The following is a 20,529-nucleotide window of genomic DNA, read 5'->3' on the forward strand; positions in this document are numbered from 1 at the left end:
AAGTAAATTTGTATTTTATTTTATTGGTTAAAACAAATTCCAAATCAATTAGTTTTATTACAAGTTATTGTTTTATGAATTACCATTTAGAAATAAAAATTGCTTTAATCAAAAATAGTATAGTTTCAATTAAGCTCACTTTTAAGTTAATAATTATAAATCATGTAATCGTGTAATTTTTAAAGTAGTTTAATCAATTTAAGATTTAGTTATATTTTAGTATTATTTTGCTAAATATAAATTCCTAATCTAAAATCCCCTTTAAATCAGTTTAACTTCAAAGACTATTAAAAACCATTAAAACACTTCATCTCCCTGTGGAACGAATCGGATTTACCTATAAAACTAAACTACACGGATAGGACTAGTTGCTTATATATGTGTGAAATCAACCTGAATTCAATAAAATACCACATATACAATAAAACAATTCGTGTAACAAAATAACTCAAATCCGTTCATAAATAAAGGTATAGTTTCAACACATCAACTTTTTGGCGCCGCTGCCGGGGAGTTGGCAATTAAATAAATAGGTAATTTTTTTGATTCATAGTAGTAGTTGGATTTGTACGTGGACTGGGTTATTGGAGCCAAACAGTACTCAATTATATTGGGACCAAACGAATCCTGCCCCTCTGCTGCATCTTTTGGCTATTCGAAACGTGTGCAAAATCAGAAGAAAAATCTGTTTGTTTAAAGGTTTTTATCATTGTTTTTATGATAATCGATCCTTTTTAAGGAATTCAATTCTTAGAAAATCTTTTGGTGTTGTGATTCCGTAATAGAAATTAATGCATGAATTTACGTTCTTCCAATACTGAATTAACCCTTCCATATCCTGATCCCGAAAGAGAACTTCACGAACATTTAAGAGCTCAAGAAGTAGAGTCTCTCGTTGAGGAATTAGAATCACTTTCATTAGATTCTAACTCTGAACCAGTTATTCAACCAATCATAGAACCAGTTATTAAAGAAGAAGAAGAGATGGCTGCTACAAATCAAACGATGGATGCATTGATGAAGGCGACAAGAACAGGTCAAGGTCACGCAATTATTCAACCTACGATGACTGACGGCTTTGAAATAAAGGGTCAATTTCTTCACATGGTGACTAATACATGCCAATTCGGTGGAGCTCCAAATGAGGATGCTAATGAGCATCTTCGTAAGTTTGTAAGCATTTGCAAGCTATTCAAAATCAAAGATGTATCTGATGAAGTCGCATGTTTAAAAATCTTTCCATGGTCACTAAAGGATGATGCAAGAGATTGGCTAGACTCATTACCGGAAGGTCATATTAAAGATTGGAATGACATGATGAACAAGTTTTTGTCAGAATTCTTCCCTGCTTCAAAAGCAGCAAAATTGCAAAGTGATATAAATCACTTCAAGCAAAAGTCTAACGAGACTCTTTATGAAGCTTGGACCCGATTCAATAAAATGCTTAGGGTATGTCCTCAACACGGGTTGAATACATTCCAAAAAGTCCAAATATTTTATAAAGGAGTCAATGTGGCTACTCAAAAAGATATAGATGTTACAGCAGGAGGATCAATCATGAAGAAAACGCCCGAAGAAGCGCACACAGTCATTGCCGATATAGCAGAACATTCTCATAATTGGCATCAAGAGATGGAATTTTCTAGATCAACAACTGTTGCTAGTATTGAAGGCAACGATGAAATCGCTGCTTTAAAAGTTCAAATGGCAAATCAAGCAAGGCAAATTGAGAAGGTAACCAAGGAAATGCATGCTATTAGGGTAGGGTGTGAATTGTGTCAAGCTCCTCACCTTACTAGAGATTGTGATCAAACAACGATGGAAGAGCAAGAAAATTTCTTAGGTTACTTGCGAAAAGGTGAATTGAATTTCAACTATTTTTCGGCGGTTGAAGTAATGAACCGGAAATATCCTCCTATCAACAGCTACCAAATAGGAGGACCTTCAGGTTTAAACAATAATTACCAAGGAGGAAATCCGGTTTACCAAAATAACCGGAATTTCTCAAATCAAAATCAAAGAAATGCACCACCAGGTTACAATAACCTAAACAACCAAATTCAACCTCAACGAAATTACCAAAATAATTTCCAACACAATCAACCACAACCACAAGCACTTATACAACCACAACCCGAGAAGAAATCTGGTTTAGAAGATCTCTTGAGAGATTTTATGGTTAAGCACGAGCAAACTACGGAACTTCAAACTCAGCAAATTCGAAATCAACAAGCTACGATACAGAATTTAGAAAGAGATGTTGGAAGGATCTCACAGTTACTATCAGAGAGACCACCAGGCGCTCTCCCCTCAAATACTCAAGTGAATCCCAACAACAATCAAACAAGGAATGAGCATGTGAATGCTATAACTACTAGAAGTGGTTTAACTATTAACCTGAAAACTAGTAAGTCCTCAGAAGTTCCTTTGTCTCCTTCTGATGAACATGTTGAGAAAGAACACGAGAAAGATGATCCACCGGAGATCATATCGAAGAAAAGTGAAGAACCACCAGTGAAGGTGCACAAGGCACCTATTCCATACCCGAAGGCATTAAATAAAGACAAACTCGCGAGCCAATATCAGAAATTTGCAGATATGATCAAGCAAATTAGCATTAACATGCCACTCGCAGAAGTTCTTAGGGGTATGCCAAATTATGGAAGGATTATCAAGGATCTCATAGCCGATAAAGGTAAATATGAAGAAGTTTCAACCACATTCCTCAATGAGGAATGCTCAGCAATTTTGCAAAAGCAAAAGATGCCACCGAAACTCGGAGATCCTGGTAGTTTCATTATTCCATGTCTGATGGAAGATTCAGTAATGTACGATGCATTAGCTGACTTAGGCGCAAGTATCAATCTTATGCCACACTCCTTGTACTTAAAACTAAACCTAGGTGATCTAAAACCAACTAGGATGTGTATACGCCTAGCCGATAGAACTTTTAACTATCCTATTGGTATTGCCGAAAACCTACCAGTTAAAGTTAATCATTTAATCTTTCCTGACGATTTTGTTGTCCTTGAAATGGAAGAAGATAGTAAGGTTCCCCTAATTCTAGGGCGACCTTTTCTAAATACCGCCGACGCGATTGTGCGTGTTAAAGATAAAAAACTTAGTCTAGGTGTAAGGGAAGATAGAGTTACCTTAAATATAGATAAAGCTATGAAACAACCTATCTCCTCCGATGACGAATGTTTTAAAGTAGACATCGTTGATTGTTGTGTCAAAAAAGAATTGCAAGAATTACTAAATGTAGACACCTCGAACTTCACCCCAATGAGTGAAAGTGATGAATTTGATGTAGAACTTGAACTTGACGAATTGTTGAAAGTAGTCATCGATGAAGATTGCTGTGAGGAAGAAATTCCCAAGGAAGATGAACCCTTTGAAGAAATTACCGATGGTAACAGGTTCCGGATAAAATCTTCCTTGGAAGAACCACCAACCTTGGAACTTAAAGAACTCCCGAAACATTTGGAGTATGCTTATCTCCAAGGTACGTCACAATTACCTGTTATAATCTCATCAAAACTCTCTGATAACGAAAAGAGTAGGTTAATGTCCGTTCTAAAAACTCACAAGAAAGAAATTGCTTGGAAAACAACCGATATTCCGGGGATTAACCCCGCTTATTGTACTCATAAGATTCTAATAGAAGAAGATTTTAAACCCGTGGTACAAAGACAATAAAGGTTAAACCCTAACATGAAAGAAGTTGTTAAAAAGGAGGTTATCAAGTTACTTGATGCCGGGTTAATATACCCTATATCCGATAGCCCATGGGTTAGTCTTGTTCAAGTAGTACCCAAGAAAGGGGGTACAACTGTCGTCCTTAATGATAAGAACGAACTCGTTCCAACAAGAACAGTCACTGGCTGGAGAGTCTGTATAGACTACCGTCGTTTAAACGACGCCACAAGGAAAGATCATTTCCCACTTCCTTATATTGATCAAATGCTAGAACGTTTAGCGGGAAAAGAGAACTATTGTTTCCTTGATGGATTCTCCGATTATTTTCAAATTCCCATTGATCCAAAAGACCAAGACAAGACAACTTTTACTTGTCCATTTGGTACATTCGCATACCGACGAATGCCATTCGGATTATGCAACGCGCCAGGCACTTTTCAAAGGTGTATGATGGTAATCTTTCACGACATGATAGAAGGAAGTATGGAAGTCTTTATGGACGATTTCTCTGTTTTTGGAGACTCCTTCGATTCATGACTTTCAAACCTCGAGCGAATGTTAATTCGTTGTGAGGAATCAAATCTTGTTTTAAATTGGGAAAAATGCCACTTCATGGTGAAGGAAGGCATTGTTTTAGGACACAAGATTTCTCGAGATGGAATGGAAGTAGACAAAGCTAAGATCGATGTAATCTCAAAGCTTCCTCCTCCAACTAACGTTAAGGGAATTCGTAGTTTCTTAGGTCATGCGGGATTCTATCGACGATTCATAAAAGACTTTTCAAAAATCACTCGACCCATGACTAAACTTCTTGAGAAAGACAGTACATTCGACTTCAATGACGAATGCTTACAAGCTTTCTCCATTCTAAAAGATAAACTTATGAATGCACCTATCATAGTATCTCCCGATTGGTCCAAACCATTTGAACTGATGTGTGATGCTAGTGATTTTGCACTAGGAGCCGTTTTAGGACAACGCCAAGATTACAAATTTCAACCAATATATTATGCAAGTAAAACACTAACAGGAGCACAATTTAACTATACAACTACCGAAAAAGAACTCCTTGCAATTGTATTTGCTTTTGATAAATTTAGATCATATCTTGTGTTATCCAAAAAGATTGTTTTTACCGATCATTCAGCCCTAAAGAACTTGTTCAAGAAACAAGATACAAAACCTAGATTGATACGTTAGATTCTTCTCTTACAAGAATTTGATATAGAAATTAAGGATAAAAAGGGTGCTGAAAATCTTGCTGCTGATCACTTGCTCGTCTTGAGAATTCCGACCTAGAAAAACTAGATGAGTCAGTTATTCATGACACTTTTCCCGATGAGTTTCTAATGAGAATAGAAACCGAATTTGAAGTTCCATGGTTTGCATATTTTGCAAACTATCTCGCCGTAGGAGTATTAATTAAAAACTAAACGTACCAGCAAAAGAAGAAATTCTTTGCTGATTTAAAATTTTACTTCTGGGAAGACCCTAATTTTTTTCAAATAGGAGCGGATCAAGTTATCCGTCGATGCGTATATGGTAAAGAAGTTCAACAAATATTGGAGCACTATCATCAAGGTCCAGCGGGTGGTCATTTCGGACCTAGCTATACATCTAAGAAGGTCTTTGACTCGGGTTTTTATTGGCCAGCCATCTTCAAAGATGCACACCACATGGTTAAAACATGTGATGCATGTCAAAGATCCGGTAACATCTCAAAAAGAGACGAAATGCCACAAAAAGGCATTCTTGTATATGAAGTATTTGACATTTGGGGTATTGACTTCATGGGTCCATTTTCCGCATCGAATAAATGCAAATACATTCTTGTGGCAGTTGACTACGTTTCTAAATGGGCCGAAGCAAAAGCTTTACCCACAAATGATGTCCGTGTTGTTGTCAGCTTTCTTAAAAATCTATTTTCATATTTTGGGATTCCAAAAGCATTAATCAGTGATCGTGGAACTCATTTTACAAATCAATTACTCGAGAAAGTACTTAAAAAATACGGAGTTAATCATCGTTTCTCAACTTCTTACCACCCTCAAACGAGTGGCCAAGTTGAAAACACAAATCGAGGTCTTAAACGAATTTTGGAAAGAACGGTTAAAAATAATCCTAAAATCTGGCATCGAAAGTTAGATGATGCGCTTTGGGCATTTAGAACTGCATTCAAAACGCCCATTGGTACTACACCTTTCCGATTAATTTATGATAAGGCGTGTCATCTACCTGTCGAAGTTGAACACAAGGCATATTGGGCTATAAGAGAATGTAACACCGACCTTGTGAAAGCCGGAGAAAACCGATTCTTACAACTTAATGAATTAGATGAATTAAGACTACAAGCTTATGAAAACTCTAAAACATACAAAGAGAAAACTAAGAGATGGCACGATGCACGATTAAAAGAAAGAAAAGAATTCGAACAAGGGGATAAAGTATTAGTTTTCCAATCACGTTTTAAGTTTTCACCTGGGAAACCTAGATCCCAGTGGACTGGACCATATATAATAAAACAGGTTTTTCCATCTGGATATGCAGATTTATATAGCAAAGACGGTGGAACTTTCAAGGTGAACGGTCATCGACTCAAGTTATACTTTGACGGAATTAACACTACGGAAAGAGACGAAATCACCTTCTACCCTAAGGACAAGTAAATTTAGGGTAACTTTAAGATTTTCAACTCCATTCTCAATCTTTAGTTTTATCTTTAAGAGTGGGGTTTGTTCGGTCTTTCCCTAGCAGACACTAAAGAACTAGTCTTCTCCCTCCATTCTACCTTTTTATTTATTTTTATTTATTTTATTTTCTTTTCATTTTCATTTATTGTTTATTTTCAAGATGCGAAATCAATATGCCTACAACCACTTCCTTTTAATGTGCGATAATATTTTACCGAGAGATGTGGTATTAGATATAAAGAGAAGATGTGATCAGGCGAGAAAAGAAATAAGACAAGAACTTAATGAGAAAAATTATGCAAAAGGCAAATCAAAATCAGCTAAGAAGCATCGAGCGCGTCATTTGGGCAAGTGTGTAAAATGTGGAAAACTGACTCATTACGGAAATTGCCCAAAGAACCAGACAGACTCTAATTACGAATACGTAACCTTGTGCCGAGAAGGGCCTTTTAAATGTTCAAAGGAAAACCTCTTAAACCAACGAGGTTACACCTACGAAGCCATGGGGGCGAAATGGTACGACTCTACTATGAGGCGAGTCAACGCGGTTTCACAATCTAATTCTTTTTCTCGCCAATTGTGTGTTTGTGCATTTTTGTGTGTTTGTGCATTTTTGTGTGTTTATGTTTTGGTGTGTTTTAGTTTATTTTAGTTTGATGTGTGTTTTATTAAAAAAAAAAGGTCTACCATTTAAAATTGATAAACCTTGAGTTTAACCTGTTTTCATTGAAAACGATAATTTTAAGTGTAACAACTGAATTGTCGTTCTTCAAATTGCACGAAATTTATTGTTGGATTCATAATATATCTTTTAAATAGTAAACCACAAAAACAAAAGAAAAATTATTTCTACTAAAAATATACTTTTTTTATCAATAACCGTAAAAATATATAACTTATAAACTATGTCGTGGGTAATGATAGGTGTAACAACCGAGATTATCTCTACCTAGTTGATAGGAAACAAAGTTTTAAGTATATAATAGAGTGTATTTTAAATTCATTTAATTTTTATTTTCATGTACTTGTTTTAAAATTTTAAAATATTAATTTTCTTTTAATTTTAAATATTTAAAAAGAAAAATATAAAGTGTTTTGTTTTGTTTCTAAATCGTTTTTGAAAAATGTTAAAACTTTAACTTTTAAAGCATTAAATTTTATAAATTGAATTTAAAAATTTATAAACGGATAAAGACTAGGTATGACAACCGAAATTTCCGTTACAACAAATATAAATTTAAAAATGATATTTTGAAATTTAAGTACTTATAAAGTTAAAAAAAAAAAGGGGGGGGGGGGGGGGGGGGTTCTAAAGCTTACGCGTATCGTGTAAGTAGCCACACGGAACGCGTATAATTAAATTCTACGCGAAACGCGTAATTCCACGCGGACCGCGTAATGTGTAAAACCAGATCACTTATCTGATCGAATTCAGCTTCTCCTCCACACTTTATTATTATTTTTTTCTGTTGCTGTGGATGAGAGGAGTACCCAAAAATCAAATTAACACTCTCAATCTCCTCCAATTCTTCCATCTTTCAACATGCCGAGATTGATAAGGGTCCTAAACCCGTTTTTACCACTTGTTCTTCAACTTTTTCATTTATTATTTTTATAGCTTTAATCCGAATTAATGCATGATATTGTTGAATTTTGCTCGATTATTGCTATAACTATGTTGTTAGTGTGATGTTAAACCCGATTAGCATAAGAATTTGATGTTTAATTGATTATTTCAAAGTTAGGGTTTATACATATTGGGAAAAATTGAGGAATTGCGATTGAAATGTGTTATTTTGATTATAATTAGATGTTTTTAACTGTTTTGATAGTAGTTAGAACCTTTGAACATGAGTTTGATTGTTTGGTTTTGTGATTTTTATTTTTGATAATTTTTGTTATTTACATGAATCAAGTATAAGTTATAATGATGCTAAGGATTATTTGGAAGCTGGAATACACGCAATGTGATTGGATTGAATTATATATGCTTAGTTTATTGAATGTTTCCCCTTTTGAATTAAACTTTGTTTATGAAACATGATTGATTATATTGAAGTTTTTGGTTTATTTTTGTTTGTTTTAACTGTTGTTGATATATTAATTCCTGTGGTGTTGAAAACAAGCTTGTATGCTGAATATGAATTATTTGCTAAAATTAACACACCCAATTGGGACGATTTTCTTGTTTTAAAATGTTATGCAGGGATTATTTAGAATGAGAGCTGTAAACCAACAGCAAGAAGAGGAACAAGTAACACCGCAAATGGAACAACAACTCCAAACCTTACACCCGAACCTGAGATTCCCTAATGATTTACCTCAATGGGTGCAAAAGGTTAAGGACTTACTTTCTCTGATCAATAGAAACACCTCTCCGGTATATGTTGTGGACTGGGCTCCCTTAGGACACCCAGTCAACTTAGATACACAAATAAGGGAAATTTTAAACCAAAGTTTCACAAACGAATTTGGGGTGAATTTAGTTTTTAATGATTTTGAGAGGTTGTTTAGTTTAAATAGTCCTGTATATAGAGAATGGTGCTTAGAATTCTATTCTACTGTTAGAATGAGCATACACCTAGAAACTATCGATGATACTAATTTTCTACAATTTAGACTGGGTGAGGTAGATAGAAGAATGTCCCTAAGCAACGTGACTAACGCGTTGGGGATTTACACCGTCGAGGAGATGTTGACTCCCGGTTTTAGGGAGTATATTTTTACTGGGGCTAGGTATACAGGTAATTATGATTCTGGGAGAGTTTGGCAATCTTTTACTCATAGAAATAGATATGAGGCCGGCCAAGAATCATACCTAAAGATCACTGATGTTCGGTTTAGAATAATTCATAAATTTATAGCGAGCACAATAAACCAAAGGTCATTTGGTAATACAGATAAAATTAATTATATTGACCTTTGGTATTTAGATGTGATCAGAGATAGGGATACTTTTGTTAGTATACCCTATGGAGTTGCCTACTTCTTGGCTCATGTAGGTAAAGGTGCTAGAGGGTCAAGTGACATGTCGGGGGGGTCACTATATCACTTGTTTAGGAAACCAAGTTCGGACTCAACTCGAGTAAATCAGAACCTCCAATCATACTGGTTGATCAAGCCGTTAAAACTTTAGGATTGGATGTATATAAAACTGCAAAAGCTATACAAGTGAGGGGTGGGGTAATTAGTTTAAGACGACAAGAAGTTGTTGCTCCCGCTCCTATGGAGGAAGATGATGAACCTGAGCGAGATACTAGGAGAAGACGGAGATAGCCAGATCAGGCTAGTTCGTCTAATGTAGGTACTTCTGATTTCGATATGTTACAAAATCCGTTTAATTCATTGAGTTTAGATGTAAGGAACTCATATGAAACTTGGGGACAGAGATCAGAAAATCAGTACACTAGTTTGTCTCGGCAATTAGGGGACATTAGGAATACCCAACTAGCTCAGGGTAATATGTTAGAAAACATCCGATATGATCAAAGGGGCCAGGGAGCACAACTTGAGTGGGTACATCATCAGGCATATCTATACGCAGCTAACCCACAGCATTACGCACCCTCAGCCTTTCCTTCATACACCCTTTGGCAAGCACCCAGTGATCCTCTACCTCCACCTTATGATCCCAACGCCGCTCTAGCTGCAAGTCAGGATGCTTATCGGCGTTTATACGAGGAACAAAGCCAAAATAAACAGCGGCAGCAACAACAACAGGAAAAGGAAGATCAAGGAGGCCCTGTATGGCCATTTTTCTAGTTTTTAGTTTTTATTTTTTATTTTTTATTTTTTTATATTGTTTGTAAAAAATGATTTTTATGATGTGTTTTAAGTATTTATTTTTACTTTTATATATTTTATATATACAAAAACTTTTAGTGTGGGGTAAAATTTTTGTACTACTAAAGTACAACCCCATCTCGTGTGTGATTAACATATTTGTTGACAGGTACTTACGATGATGAGATTCGACATAACGAAACTCGAAAGTATTATTGTGATATGAGGATTGGATATGTTCATACAATAAGCATTTTACAATGTCCAATTACTTAACAAAGGAAGTTCCATATACTTTACACTTTTTGTCCTCTCAAATTTATACATTTAATCTGATTTTATGTAATGAGGGCATTACATAATCTTAAGTGTGGGGTGGGAATATATAAATTCTCGGGAACTTTAAACTTGGTGGTTTTTACGAAAAATTTTGAAAATTTTTAAACAAATATATCTAGTCAATTTTAAGGTAATTACGAGCAATTAAAGATTAGGTGTCAAAAACTGAAATTATTGTCTCCATACATTAAAAATACATAAGATTATTTAATTAAAACCTATAAAAGAAAACCAAGTATAACAGAATTTATAAACCTATATGTTTAAAACCATTTATCACATATTTTTATGAAGTTATTGCAGATATCATTGCTTTGAAATGTATAAACCTGAATATCCCATTGATACGAGTAATAAAGGATGAATCAAGTCCATCCCTTAAGGAAGTAAAGTCTTCCAAAATGACACACTTGCTAACCTATGTTAGAAGATGTAGTCCAGAACAGCTGTAGGTTGACGAAAAATCTTGAAAAGTCATCTCTATCATCGGCTGGAAATCCACCTCACCTCGGCATCAAACAGGGTTTTTGGTGGTCAGACTTATCCTAACCATGAGATGGATCTGTCTCGTACAATGGGGGGGCACATTGCAAATTAGCTTTTAAGACTAATGAATCTAATCCCCAGACGGATGATCTCCGTAAAGATTAACCACATCTATGTTTGACCGCGGTCAACATACATATGCCATAACAAATTGAGGTGTGCAAACTCATGGTTCACCGATGATATTTGGACACGATATAATTTTCTTCTAAAACTTATGCTATTTTATGAATTATATTGTGTAAAACTATTTTTTAGGACATTCGGTTTCAAGTTCCATGATACTTCAATCATGGGGGCGGATAGCTTGCTAATCGCCGACTGAGACTACGGTTTTCAGTTACCCTCGACCGGAATTTGAGGTTAAAACCGGAAAACGTGTCTAGTGTAAAAACTAGCATGCCATTTTATAAAATCATAAAACGTTTTCACAAGGTCCAATTTTCCCTAAGGATCCAAATTTTTAAACCCTAATCACGAGTTTAAACTTTGTTTCTGTTGTCAGAATTTCATTTCATGTAGTGTGCGTGTCATTCAATAAATATTGTGTAGTGTTTCTAACTTGTTCAATATAGCGTGTGTTTTCATTTCGTGTGGAGTGTGTTGTGTGATTTAATGTTCGACATGGAAAAATATGTAATGTTCCGATTCTATTTAGAAGATGTAATTGCTTGAGGACAAGCAACGTTTAAGTGTGGGATATTTTGATATTGCTTTAAACATACATATATTTCGACGCAATATCATTTATATTTCATCGGCTTTTACCGAAACGAAGACATTCAAATGCATAATTCACGAGAAAAACGGCAAAAGTAAACGCGAGCTTGAAGTTTGAAGAAATAATAATAAACGACGGGTTTTAACCAAATATATATTTAGATAACGTTTATCCGAATGAAAGTCCAAGATGATCGAAGAAAAAGATTTCAAATGAAAGTTCCAAGTCAATATACGTCAACACGGGGCAAACAAAGAACAAACATAAAATTAAAAATAAGAAAATTTAGGTTTCAACTTACGCGAAACGCGTATATGTCCACGCGAAACGCGTAAGTTATGTTATAAATGCAGATTCAAGTTACTCTTACGCGGAACGTGTACATCTCCACGCGGAACGCGCAATGTTATTACTCTTACGCGGACCGTGTGCTTCCTTACGCGAAACGCGTAATGTTGAGACCATATTTAGATCCAAAATGCAAATGGGACGGTGACTTTATGTTTAATAATAATACTTTACAGACTTTTACAGCAAAGATATCATTACACCTACTACTCTTCTACTATAATACGGAGTATATTGTGAAGAACAAGAGGATAATCAAGTACACTTACAGAGAAATACACATAGAGAGTTCCAAGAGTCAGTGCAAAACAATTATCACAACAACACATTTTTACATATACATGCACAGAGAAATAGAGTGCAGAGAGAGGAGGGAAGCATCACAAAATTATTAGTCTTTTTATTTTCAAGTACTCATATTATTTTCAGTTTCAAGTTCAATATTTAGGATAATTTCAATATTAAGGGTGTATTGTTCATGATTAAGGGTATTATTGTGCGAGTGCAAGGGTATTGTTATTTTAATTTTTCTACCATTTGAAGTTAATGAAAGTGAAGATTTTCGTAAGTTTATCCTATTAAAATTATCGTTATCAATTTTTATCGTTATTATTATGTTTGTATATTTATATTTTTATGTTTACCCTAGTATAATGAGTAGCTAAATTTCCCTAGTGTTTGCTTAGATGTAGAGCCTCTAGTGAAATGGATTGTTATCATTTGTAAAAAAAATAAAATGAACTTAAGTATTTTTAACATTGTGCCGAATTAAAAGAACCATTATTATGTACCTAGATATTTAACCCTTGTCACTTAATTTATTAGATTCAAATAACGAAAGTTATTTTTATTTATATAAATTAAGCTTCAACATTAAAAATGATTTAGACGAACTTATGAATAATTTATTAACACTAAATTAGAAATAAAGTTTGGTGGTTTGGGTAATATCACTAGCTATATAAAAGTGAAATTGTAAAAAGGGAAACCGTTATGATTTGGGTTTTGGCGAAAGTTAAAACTGGGTTAGGTCTCAATTTAAATACTTGGGGAATAGTAACTATCCAAATAAGATCAAATGAAAATTAGACTTAATTTAGCTAGTTGAAACTTTATTTATTCGAAAGAAAAATATAAGGTTTTATACTAAACATTTTAATAGAGCTTAAACTTAAAACAATCTATGGATCTAGAGGTGACATATTTAAGTAAACACTCTCATTTATATATTGCAATTTATTATTATTATTATTATTATTATTATTATTATTATTATTATTATTATTATTATTATTATTATTATTATTATTATTATTATTTATTTACGTATTATTATACTGATTAAATAAAAATATAAACTCAAATATACTTCAATTTAAACGTACTGTTTTGTCACATTGAATATAACCTACGCGTACCGTGTACACTTTCACACGAACCTCGTAACTTTAAAAATATACGCGGAAACACGTATATACGTACGCAAAACGCGTACGTGTAACACCAGTACTGTTACGAATTTATTTAAATTTCAAGGTTTTAATTAAAATCTTTATTATTAATTTTAAGTGTTTAATTTATAATTAGTAAAATTATTATAATTCCCTTTAATTCATCTTTAATTTAATTAAAACTTATTATTTATTTAATTTAAGTAAATTTGTATTTTATTTTATTGGTTAAAACAAATTCCAAATCAATTAGTTTTATTACAAGTTATTGTTTTATGAATTACCATTTAGAAATAAAAATTGTTTTAATCAATAATAGTATAGTTTCAATTAAGTTCACTTTTAAGTTAATAATTATAAATCATGTAATCGTGTAATTTTTAAAGTAGTTTAATTAATTTAAGATTTAGTTATATTTTAGTATTATTTTGCTAAATATAAATTCCTAATCTAAAACCCCCTTTAAATCAGTTTAACTTCAAAGACTATTAAAAACCATTAAAACACTCCATCTCCCTGTGGAACGAATCGGATTTACCTATAAAACTAAACTACGGGGATAGGACTAGTTGCCTATATATGTGTGAAATCAACCTGAATTCATTAAAACACCACATATACAATAAAACAATTCGTGTAACAAAATAACTCAAATCCGTTCATAAATAAAGGTATAGTTTCAACACATCAGCATGTTTATTCTCAGGTATGAAAGAAATCTTCCGCTGTGCATTTGCTCATATTACATGGAGTCGTTCATGGCATATTTAGGACGGTACCTCGCAACTGGACCATATGTTGAAGACTTCGTCCAGGTGGATTAGGACGGGTCATCACAGATCAAGTAATACAAATTGATAACATCAGCTTTTAAATCATTGATCTCAAATCTGTGAAACCAAAACTAACACTCAGTTTCTCACAACTCAACCTGTGGAGCTAACCGACAGCAAAAGTATTAAGTTACTTTATACAACATACTTATAATTCATGAGATGAGATTACTTTTATTATCTATTGGGTTTTAAATTTGTATAAATTCACATGTATATTTCACTGTTGTAATTTCAAATCTCCTGATTTCGATAAACACGAGTTATATATAGTTGCGCATAATCAGAACACATGCTACAAATTGTTTTAATAAGAAAACCTAACCGGATTTATTCACTTAGATGTCACATTTAGTGAGTAAGGCTCACATTCTTACATCCCGTCTAGATGCTCTTTGTATATTTGATTAAAAGCCTGTCATATATCCATTATCCTAAGCAACTTTCCCTACATTAATTTATCCAAACTATTAGATTCAAGTGCAGTGATTTATAATTTATGACAATGGTGGAATGTGTACCATAGCCACAAACAATTGGTCATTAAAATGTGAGACAATGGTGGAGAAAGTACTTGGAAAAAGGTGAGAATTTATTTAAATACATCTGTATCTCAGACATCAGTAGCACTTTCACTGTTCTTGATTTGTTGTTCTTACTGAAGAACATGTTAAGTTTGTGTAAATCCTCTTTTTATCAAATATTTGAAGTTGTATACTGCTTTCTCTAATTCCTCTTCTATTCATGCCCTCTTTCTGAGACTATAAACAAATTTCACAGATATCAAAACAAAAGGGTATTCTAACAGATCAATATGTATTGCCCAACTAAAATATATATATACTACAACTGAATAAAAAAATGGCAAGCCTATATTGTTATATCGGCAGCACGTAGAAGACCCACAACTTGATTATAATCACACAAAGACCATATCCAAATTGTTTGTCATTAACCATTGTCTGGAGCCAACAAACTAACAATTATATAAATGAAAATACAAATAAAGAGTTGAAAAAGTAAATATATAAAATAATAATCAATTCAACGACAGATACAGAGCTAATAAGTTGAAGTTGTTCTAAGACAACTGACAGTTGGAAAACCCAAACAATGAATCAAGGGTTTAAACGTCAAAGATTAAAGATTTCAATTATGATGCTTACATGGACTTTCGGCTCTTTTGTGTTCTAACAGGTTGAAAATCACCTTATTCTGGGTCGGTGCCTTAAACGAACAAAAAAAACGAAACGTTAACGTACCAATATTGGATAATTGGTGACTTAATCGATGATAAAAAAAATTTTAAAACCAAGATTTTAAACTGATACAAAATCGAAGATGATCATACCTGTTGATGATTTTGAATTTTGAATGTTACAGATAGTTCATCCGAAAATACTTCTGGTAGTGCCAACGTATCACCCACATTTATCGATCATCCACATCGATCGATCAGACAAAGATTATTGCATACAAAGATTATTGCATACGTTCGAAACCCTAATTGGCATGACAAAACCTAATTTGAAACCCTAATTATAGATGAATTGGTGATGTATTGGTGTTTGTAGCAGATGGATTGGAGATGTGGGTGTAGGATATGAGAGTTGTGGAATTTTTTTTTTCTTCGTGAATTTTCCTCAGCAAATGAGATGGCTACGTGGATTTGGAGGTGATTAATTAGTGTTAATTGTGATTAATCAGTTAATTACACATCAGCGGTTGTCATTAGAATGTAATTAGAGAGTGACACATCAGACTAATCTTCATGATTTATGTTATGTAATAGATATTACCATTTTCGTCTTCTTTTTATCAAATGCTTAATATAAGCCCTACCAAAATTTCTTCTATAAAATGGGTAACTTATGGAGCAGTAAACAAGTATCCAAAGAAGAAATCGAGATGGCTCTTTCTAAAGCTAAACAAATTATTTCCTCTAATTCTGTTGTCGTCTTCAGGTTTTTTTCAATCTCAATTCTTTTTTTCAAAGTTATTTGTTCATACTAATTCAGTTATTCAAACCTACGTTTTAATTTTAAGTTTAATATACAAAATTATACTTATTACGAGTATTTGTTGTAGAAAGAGGTTGATAACAGTCAATTTATATATGTTCACAATTATATCTTCTATTTATTTTTATTTATAATAATTATAATATAAAGAAATTGATAATCATAACCTCCCGTATGAAGTATGACGGTTATATACGATGTCAGGTGAAGCCATGAACTTGTGGTATTTGTAAGTGCAGTGGCGGAACTAGGATTTTTTTCACGGGACAAAAAATAATTAAAACCGTAGCAATTTTTTTGGGTAAAATATGGAGGTTTTGGGGGAAGAAAGTGAGGTTTTTAAGAAAATTATGAAGGTTTTTAGGGCAAAATTTGAAGGTTTTCGGGCAATAGTTAGAGAATTTTGGGCAAAATTTGAAAGTTTTTGAGCAAAATATGTAGATTTTGGGGCAAAAAAATTCACCGAGGGCAAAATCAAAAAATCCATAAATTTTACACTGAAAATTGCAAATTCACTGGGGGCGGGCGCCCCCTCTGCCCCCAAATAGTTTCGCCCATGTTTGTAACAAAGATACCCTACTCATTTCACCGCTACAACGTAGGTGTTCATGGATTCGTTTTCGGCTTTCTCAGTATCTTCGGTTCAGTTTATTTCATTATTTTGTTTTGAAATTTTTTATGGAACCGAAAATCGAACCGAAATGAAACTGAAGTGGAATATTGTAACCAAAATTAAAAACCGAATTTGCATTCAGTTCAGTTTCAGCTAAAAATTTAAAAATGAATAATTAAATAATCATAAAAATCGATTTTGAATTCTACATTTGATTGAAATCGATTTATGGTCCATATACATTAATAATACTTAAAAAAAAAATTAGTACTTTAATTTATACGAAATTTAAATTCAGATTTGTAAACCGAACCTAAAACCATATTCAAGGGTAAGACCTCTATAATAAATAGACTAGGAATTATTTGAAGGTTTTTAAATCTAGTCATAGAATCTCTACCACACTCTAAGGAGGTGATCTTATAAAGATAATGAATGAGACTAAGGTATTAACATATGAATCGTATGATCATCTAAGGATGTCATAACGATTGGGCATTGGGCATGACAGTTGGTCATCTTCTCTGACCTAAGGATCCGAGGAACATGATTTCGTAAGGTCCCTCAAACACCAAATAACTCTGACCTCGTTAATTGCACTCTAGCCGGAATTCCCTTAACCGGTGAATTCTAATTTTATCATATGTGTACAAATAAACTGTGACATATAAAGAATCAATTTATGTCTTAAAATACAAAGGATTTGAGGTTTGCTAGTTATTATAATAAAATTGGGAATGATTAACAAGGTTTAATAATAATAATATTTTTGCAGTAAAACTTGGTGTGACTATTCTAATAGGGTGGAAAAACTGTTCACATAGCTTAATGTATCTTACAAGCTTTAAGAATTAGATGTAGAAAGTAAGTTTGACTTTTTCCATCATTTCAACATTAACTACATTATATCATCTTCAAGAACTAATCTTTATAAATTATGAAAGGTGATGGTGTTGAGATGCAATCTGCTTTAAAAGAGTTGACTGGTCAAAGCACTGTTCCTAATGTGTTCATTGGTGGGAAGCATATTGGTGGTTCAGATGGTGAGTGGTGGCTTTGTTTATCGAGCCACGGTTTTAGTTTTGACTTTTATTGTTACTGTCCGTTGACTTTGACTTTCTTTGCAGATGTTGTGGACAAGCATAGAGCCGGGCAGCTGGTGCCGTTGCTGACCGAAGCTGGTGCCATTGGCAAAAACTCTGCTCAGGTCTCCAGCATTTGAATGACCAAAACAGTTATGGATCATATAATTATGTAATAAAAAATCTGACCTTATTACAATAACAACAACAACAACAAACCCAATCTCACACGTGTAGGGTATGGGGGAGGTGGTACGTAGACAATCATTCCTTTATCCCAGAATAAAGAGAAATCATTTCTCTACCCCGGGTGAAACACTCACAAGAGTGGAGAAAGTCCTCCCTCTCTCTGTTCGACGGATAAAGAGATTGCTTCTAAGAGGACCTCCGGCCCAAAAAAAATAAAAAATAAAATAAAAAATATAATAATAATAATAATAATAATAATAATAATAATAATAATAATAATAATAATAATAATAATAATAATAATAATAATAATAAATAGAACAAAATAAAACAAAATAAAAATAAATAAAGTAAATAAAAAATAATTTAAATAAAAATAAAATAGATACATACATGATAGAAAAAGTAATAGAAAAGAGACGCCATGAAAATGGTAGAAGCAAATTTTCATGAATTTTAAATCAAGCCTGGAGTTCAATTTAGCCACTAAGCGGCAGTCAAGTCGCCAATAAATCGACGCTTGCTGTTGCCTTAGGTAATAGGGCAATATATATAATACACGTAAAAATAATAATAATAATAATAATAATAATAATAGGTATATATATATATATATATATATATATATATATATATATATATATATATATATATATATATATATATATAAATGGAAACGTACATTAAACAGTTGAGCGGGGCTCAAGACATATCGAGAAAAGCAACACTAAAAGAACAATAAACATATATGACCACATACCAATAACCAGAAACACACCTAAACACACCTAAAAAATCTGACCTTATGTTATCATAAGAGTTTAAATGTTTAAGAATGCTCTTTTGTTTCTCCCTTTTCTTATTACAGTTGGTATGGCATTATTATTATTATTATTAGACCACAAATATTGGTGATTGTGACGTGGAGTGGGTGAGGTGCACTTTTTGGAGAAAAACTGTGACTGGGCCATGACATTTTGGGGGGAGTTGTAATGGGGGGCTTTTGTCATGGTAACACTGTGACGTGGCATTTTCTTTTTCTTTTTTTTAAATTTTTTTTAAATTAGTTTTTATTTTGTTTAATACAAAATATAAAATAAATTAGACAAAAGTACATTAATTATTTTATATATAAAAAAACATTACAATAAAAAAAATACACGCAAAAAAAAAAAAACATTACATTACACGCTTAAAAAAACATAAAAAAAATTACATTATTAAAAAAAAAACTAGTTTTGCATCGAGCGAAAGTTTGGCGGGAGGTTCCAAATATGAGCCGTTAAATCTTCACGAAGTTGATCGTGCACGTCTCGATCGCGAATCTTTGTCTCGTGATCGACGATCTTTGACCTTTCTCCGAATATTGCGACGAGGCCGGTTTTCGGGTTTATCTAACCATTCTTGTTCCCAAGTACTTAACGCAAACCCGTTATCTTCTTGTATCATGTTGTGCATAACAATACAACTATACATTATCCTTCTCATCTTATTAACACTCATAACTCGTGTCGGTGTTTTTAAAATCTCAAACCGACCTTGTAAAACACCAAATGTACGCTCAACATCCTTTCTAGCACTCGCTTGAAATTTAGTAAATTTTTTTCTAGGCTCTTCAATAGGAGTCGAATACCCCTTTATTAGTGTTGTCCAATCGGGATATATCCCGTCCGCCAGGTAGTAACCAAAGGGATAATGGTTTCCGTTTACTTCAAACGGTGAAGGTGCGGCTCTATCCTTACGAAGGGAATCAAACAACGGAGAATGATTTAACACATTAATGTCATTGTTTAAACCCGCCATCCCAAAAAACGCATGTCATATCCACATATCGTACTGTGACGACCCGAAAATTTCCAACCAAATTTAAACTTAACCTTTATATGTTTCCGACACGATAAGCAGAATTTGTAATGTTGAATCTTAAAAAGTTTGGAACTACATTCATGTAATCAATTACCCTTTGACCGTGTTCGACGATTCACGAACAATTATGTGTATATAGATATGTATATATAATATATAATATTAACTGAAAACATTAACAAAGTATTAGATATATGATACTTTACATGAACATATTTGTTTCGATATATTTATCGACAGAATTAAGAGATAATATCAAATGATTGAATTATCAGATACATTATGATATGATTACGGGCCTATGTTATGAGGTCCACTGTGATTTAAGAAATCTATTCTTTTTGACAA

General features: G+C 33.1%; 2 protein-coding genes across 2 annotated transcripts; one reads left to right on the top strand and one right to left on the bottom strand.

Annotated features, from left to right (window-relative positions):
• The first annotated feature begins 16,247 nt into the window (after positions 1-16,247).
• LOC139867093 (glutaredoxin-like) lies at positions 16,248-19,195 on the top strand. The gene is given in 5 exon segments (XM_071855422.1): positions 16,248-16,374; positions 17,820-17,908; positions 17,989-18,087; positions 18,172-18,321; positions 19,129-19,195. Coding segments are annotated over 4 exon segments (387 nt in total). The 5' UTR covers positions 16,248-16,270; the 3' UTR covers positions 18,267-18,321; positions 19,129-19,195.
• Positions 19,196-19,605: 410 nt separating this feature from the next.
• Positions 19,606-20,118, bottom strand: LOC139868020 (uncharacterized). Its single transcript, XM_071856360.1, has one exon. The coding sequence runs from the start codon at positions 20,116-20,118 to the stop codon at positions 19,606-19,608; it is 513 nt and encodes a 170-aa protein (XP_071712461.1).
• Between the last annotated feature and the right edge of the window lie 411 nt (positions 20,119-20,529).

The sequence above is a fragment of the Rutidosis leptorrhynchoides genome, chromosome 9 (genome assembly GCF_046630445.1).
Source record: "Rutidosis leptorrhynchoides isolate AG116_Rl617_1_P2 chromosome 9, CSIRO_AGI_Rlap_v1, whole genome shotgun sequence".
In the NCBI taxonomy this organism is placed as follows: domain Eukaryota; kingdom Viridiplantae; phylum Streptophyta; class Magnoliopsida; order Asterales; family Asteraceae; genus Rutidosis; species Rutidosis leptorrhynchoides.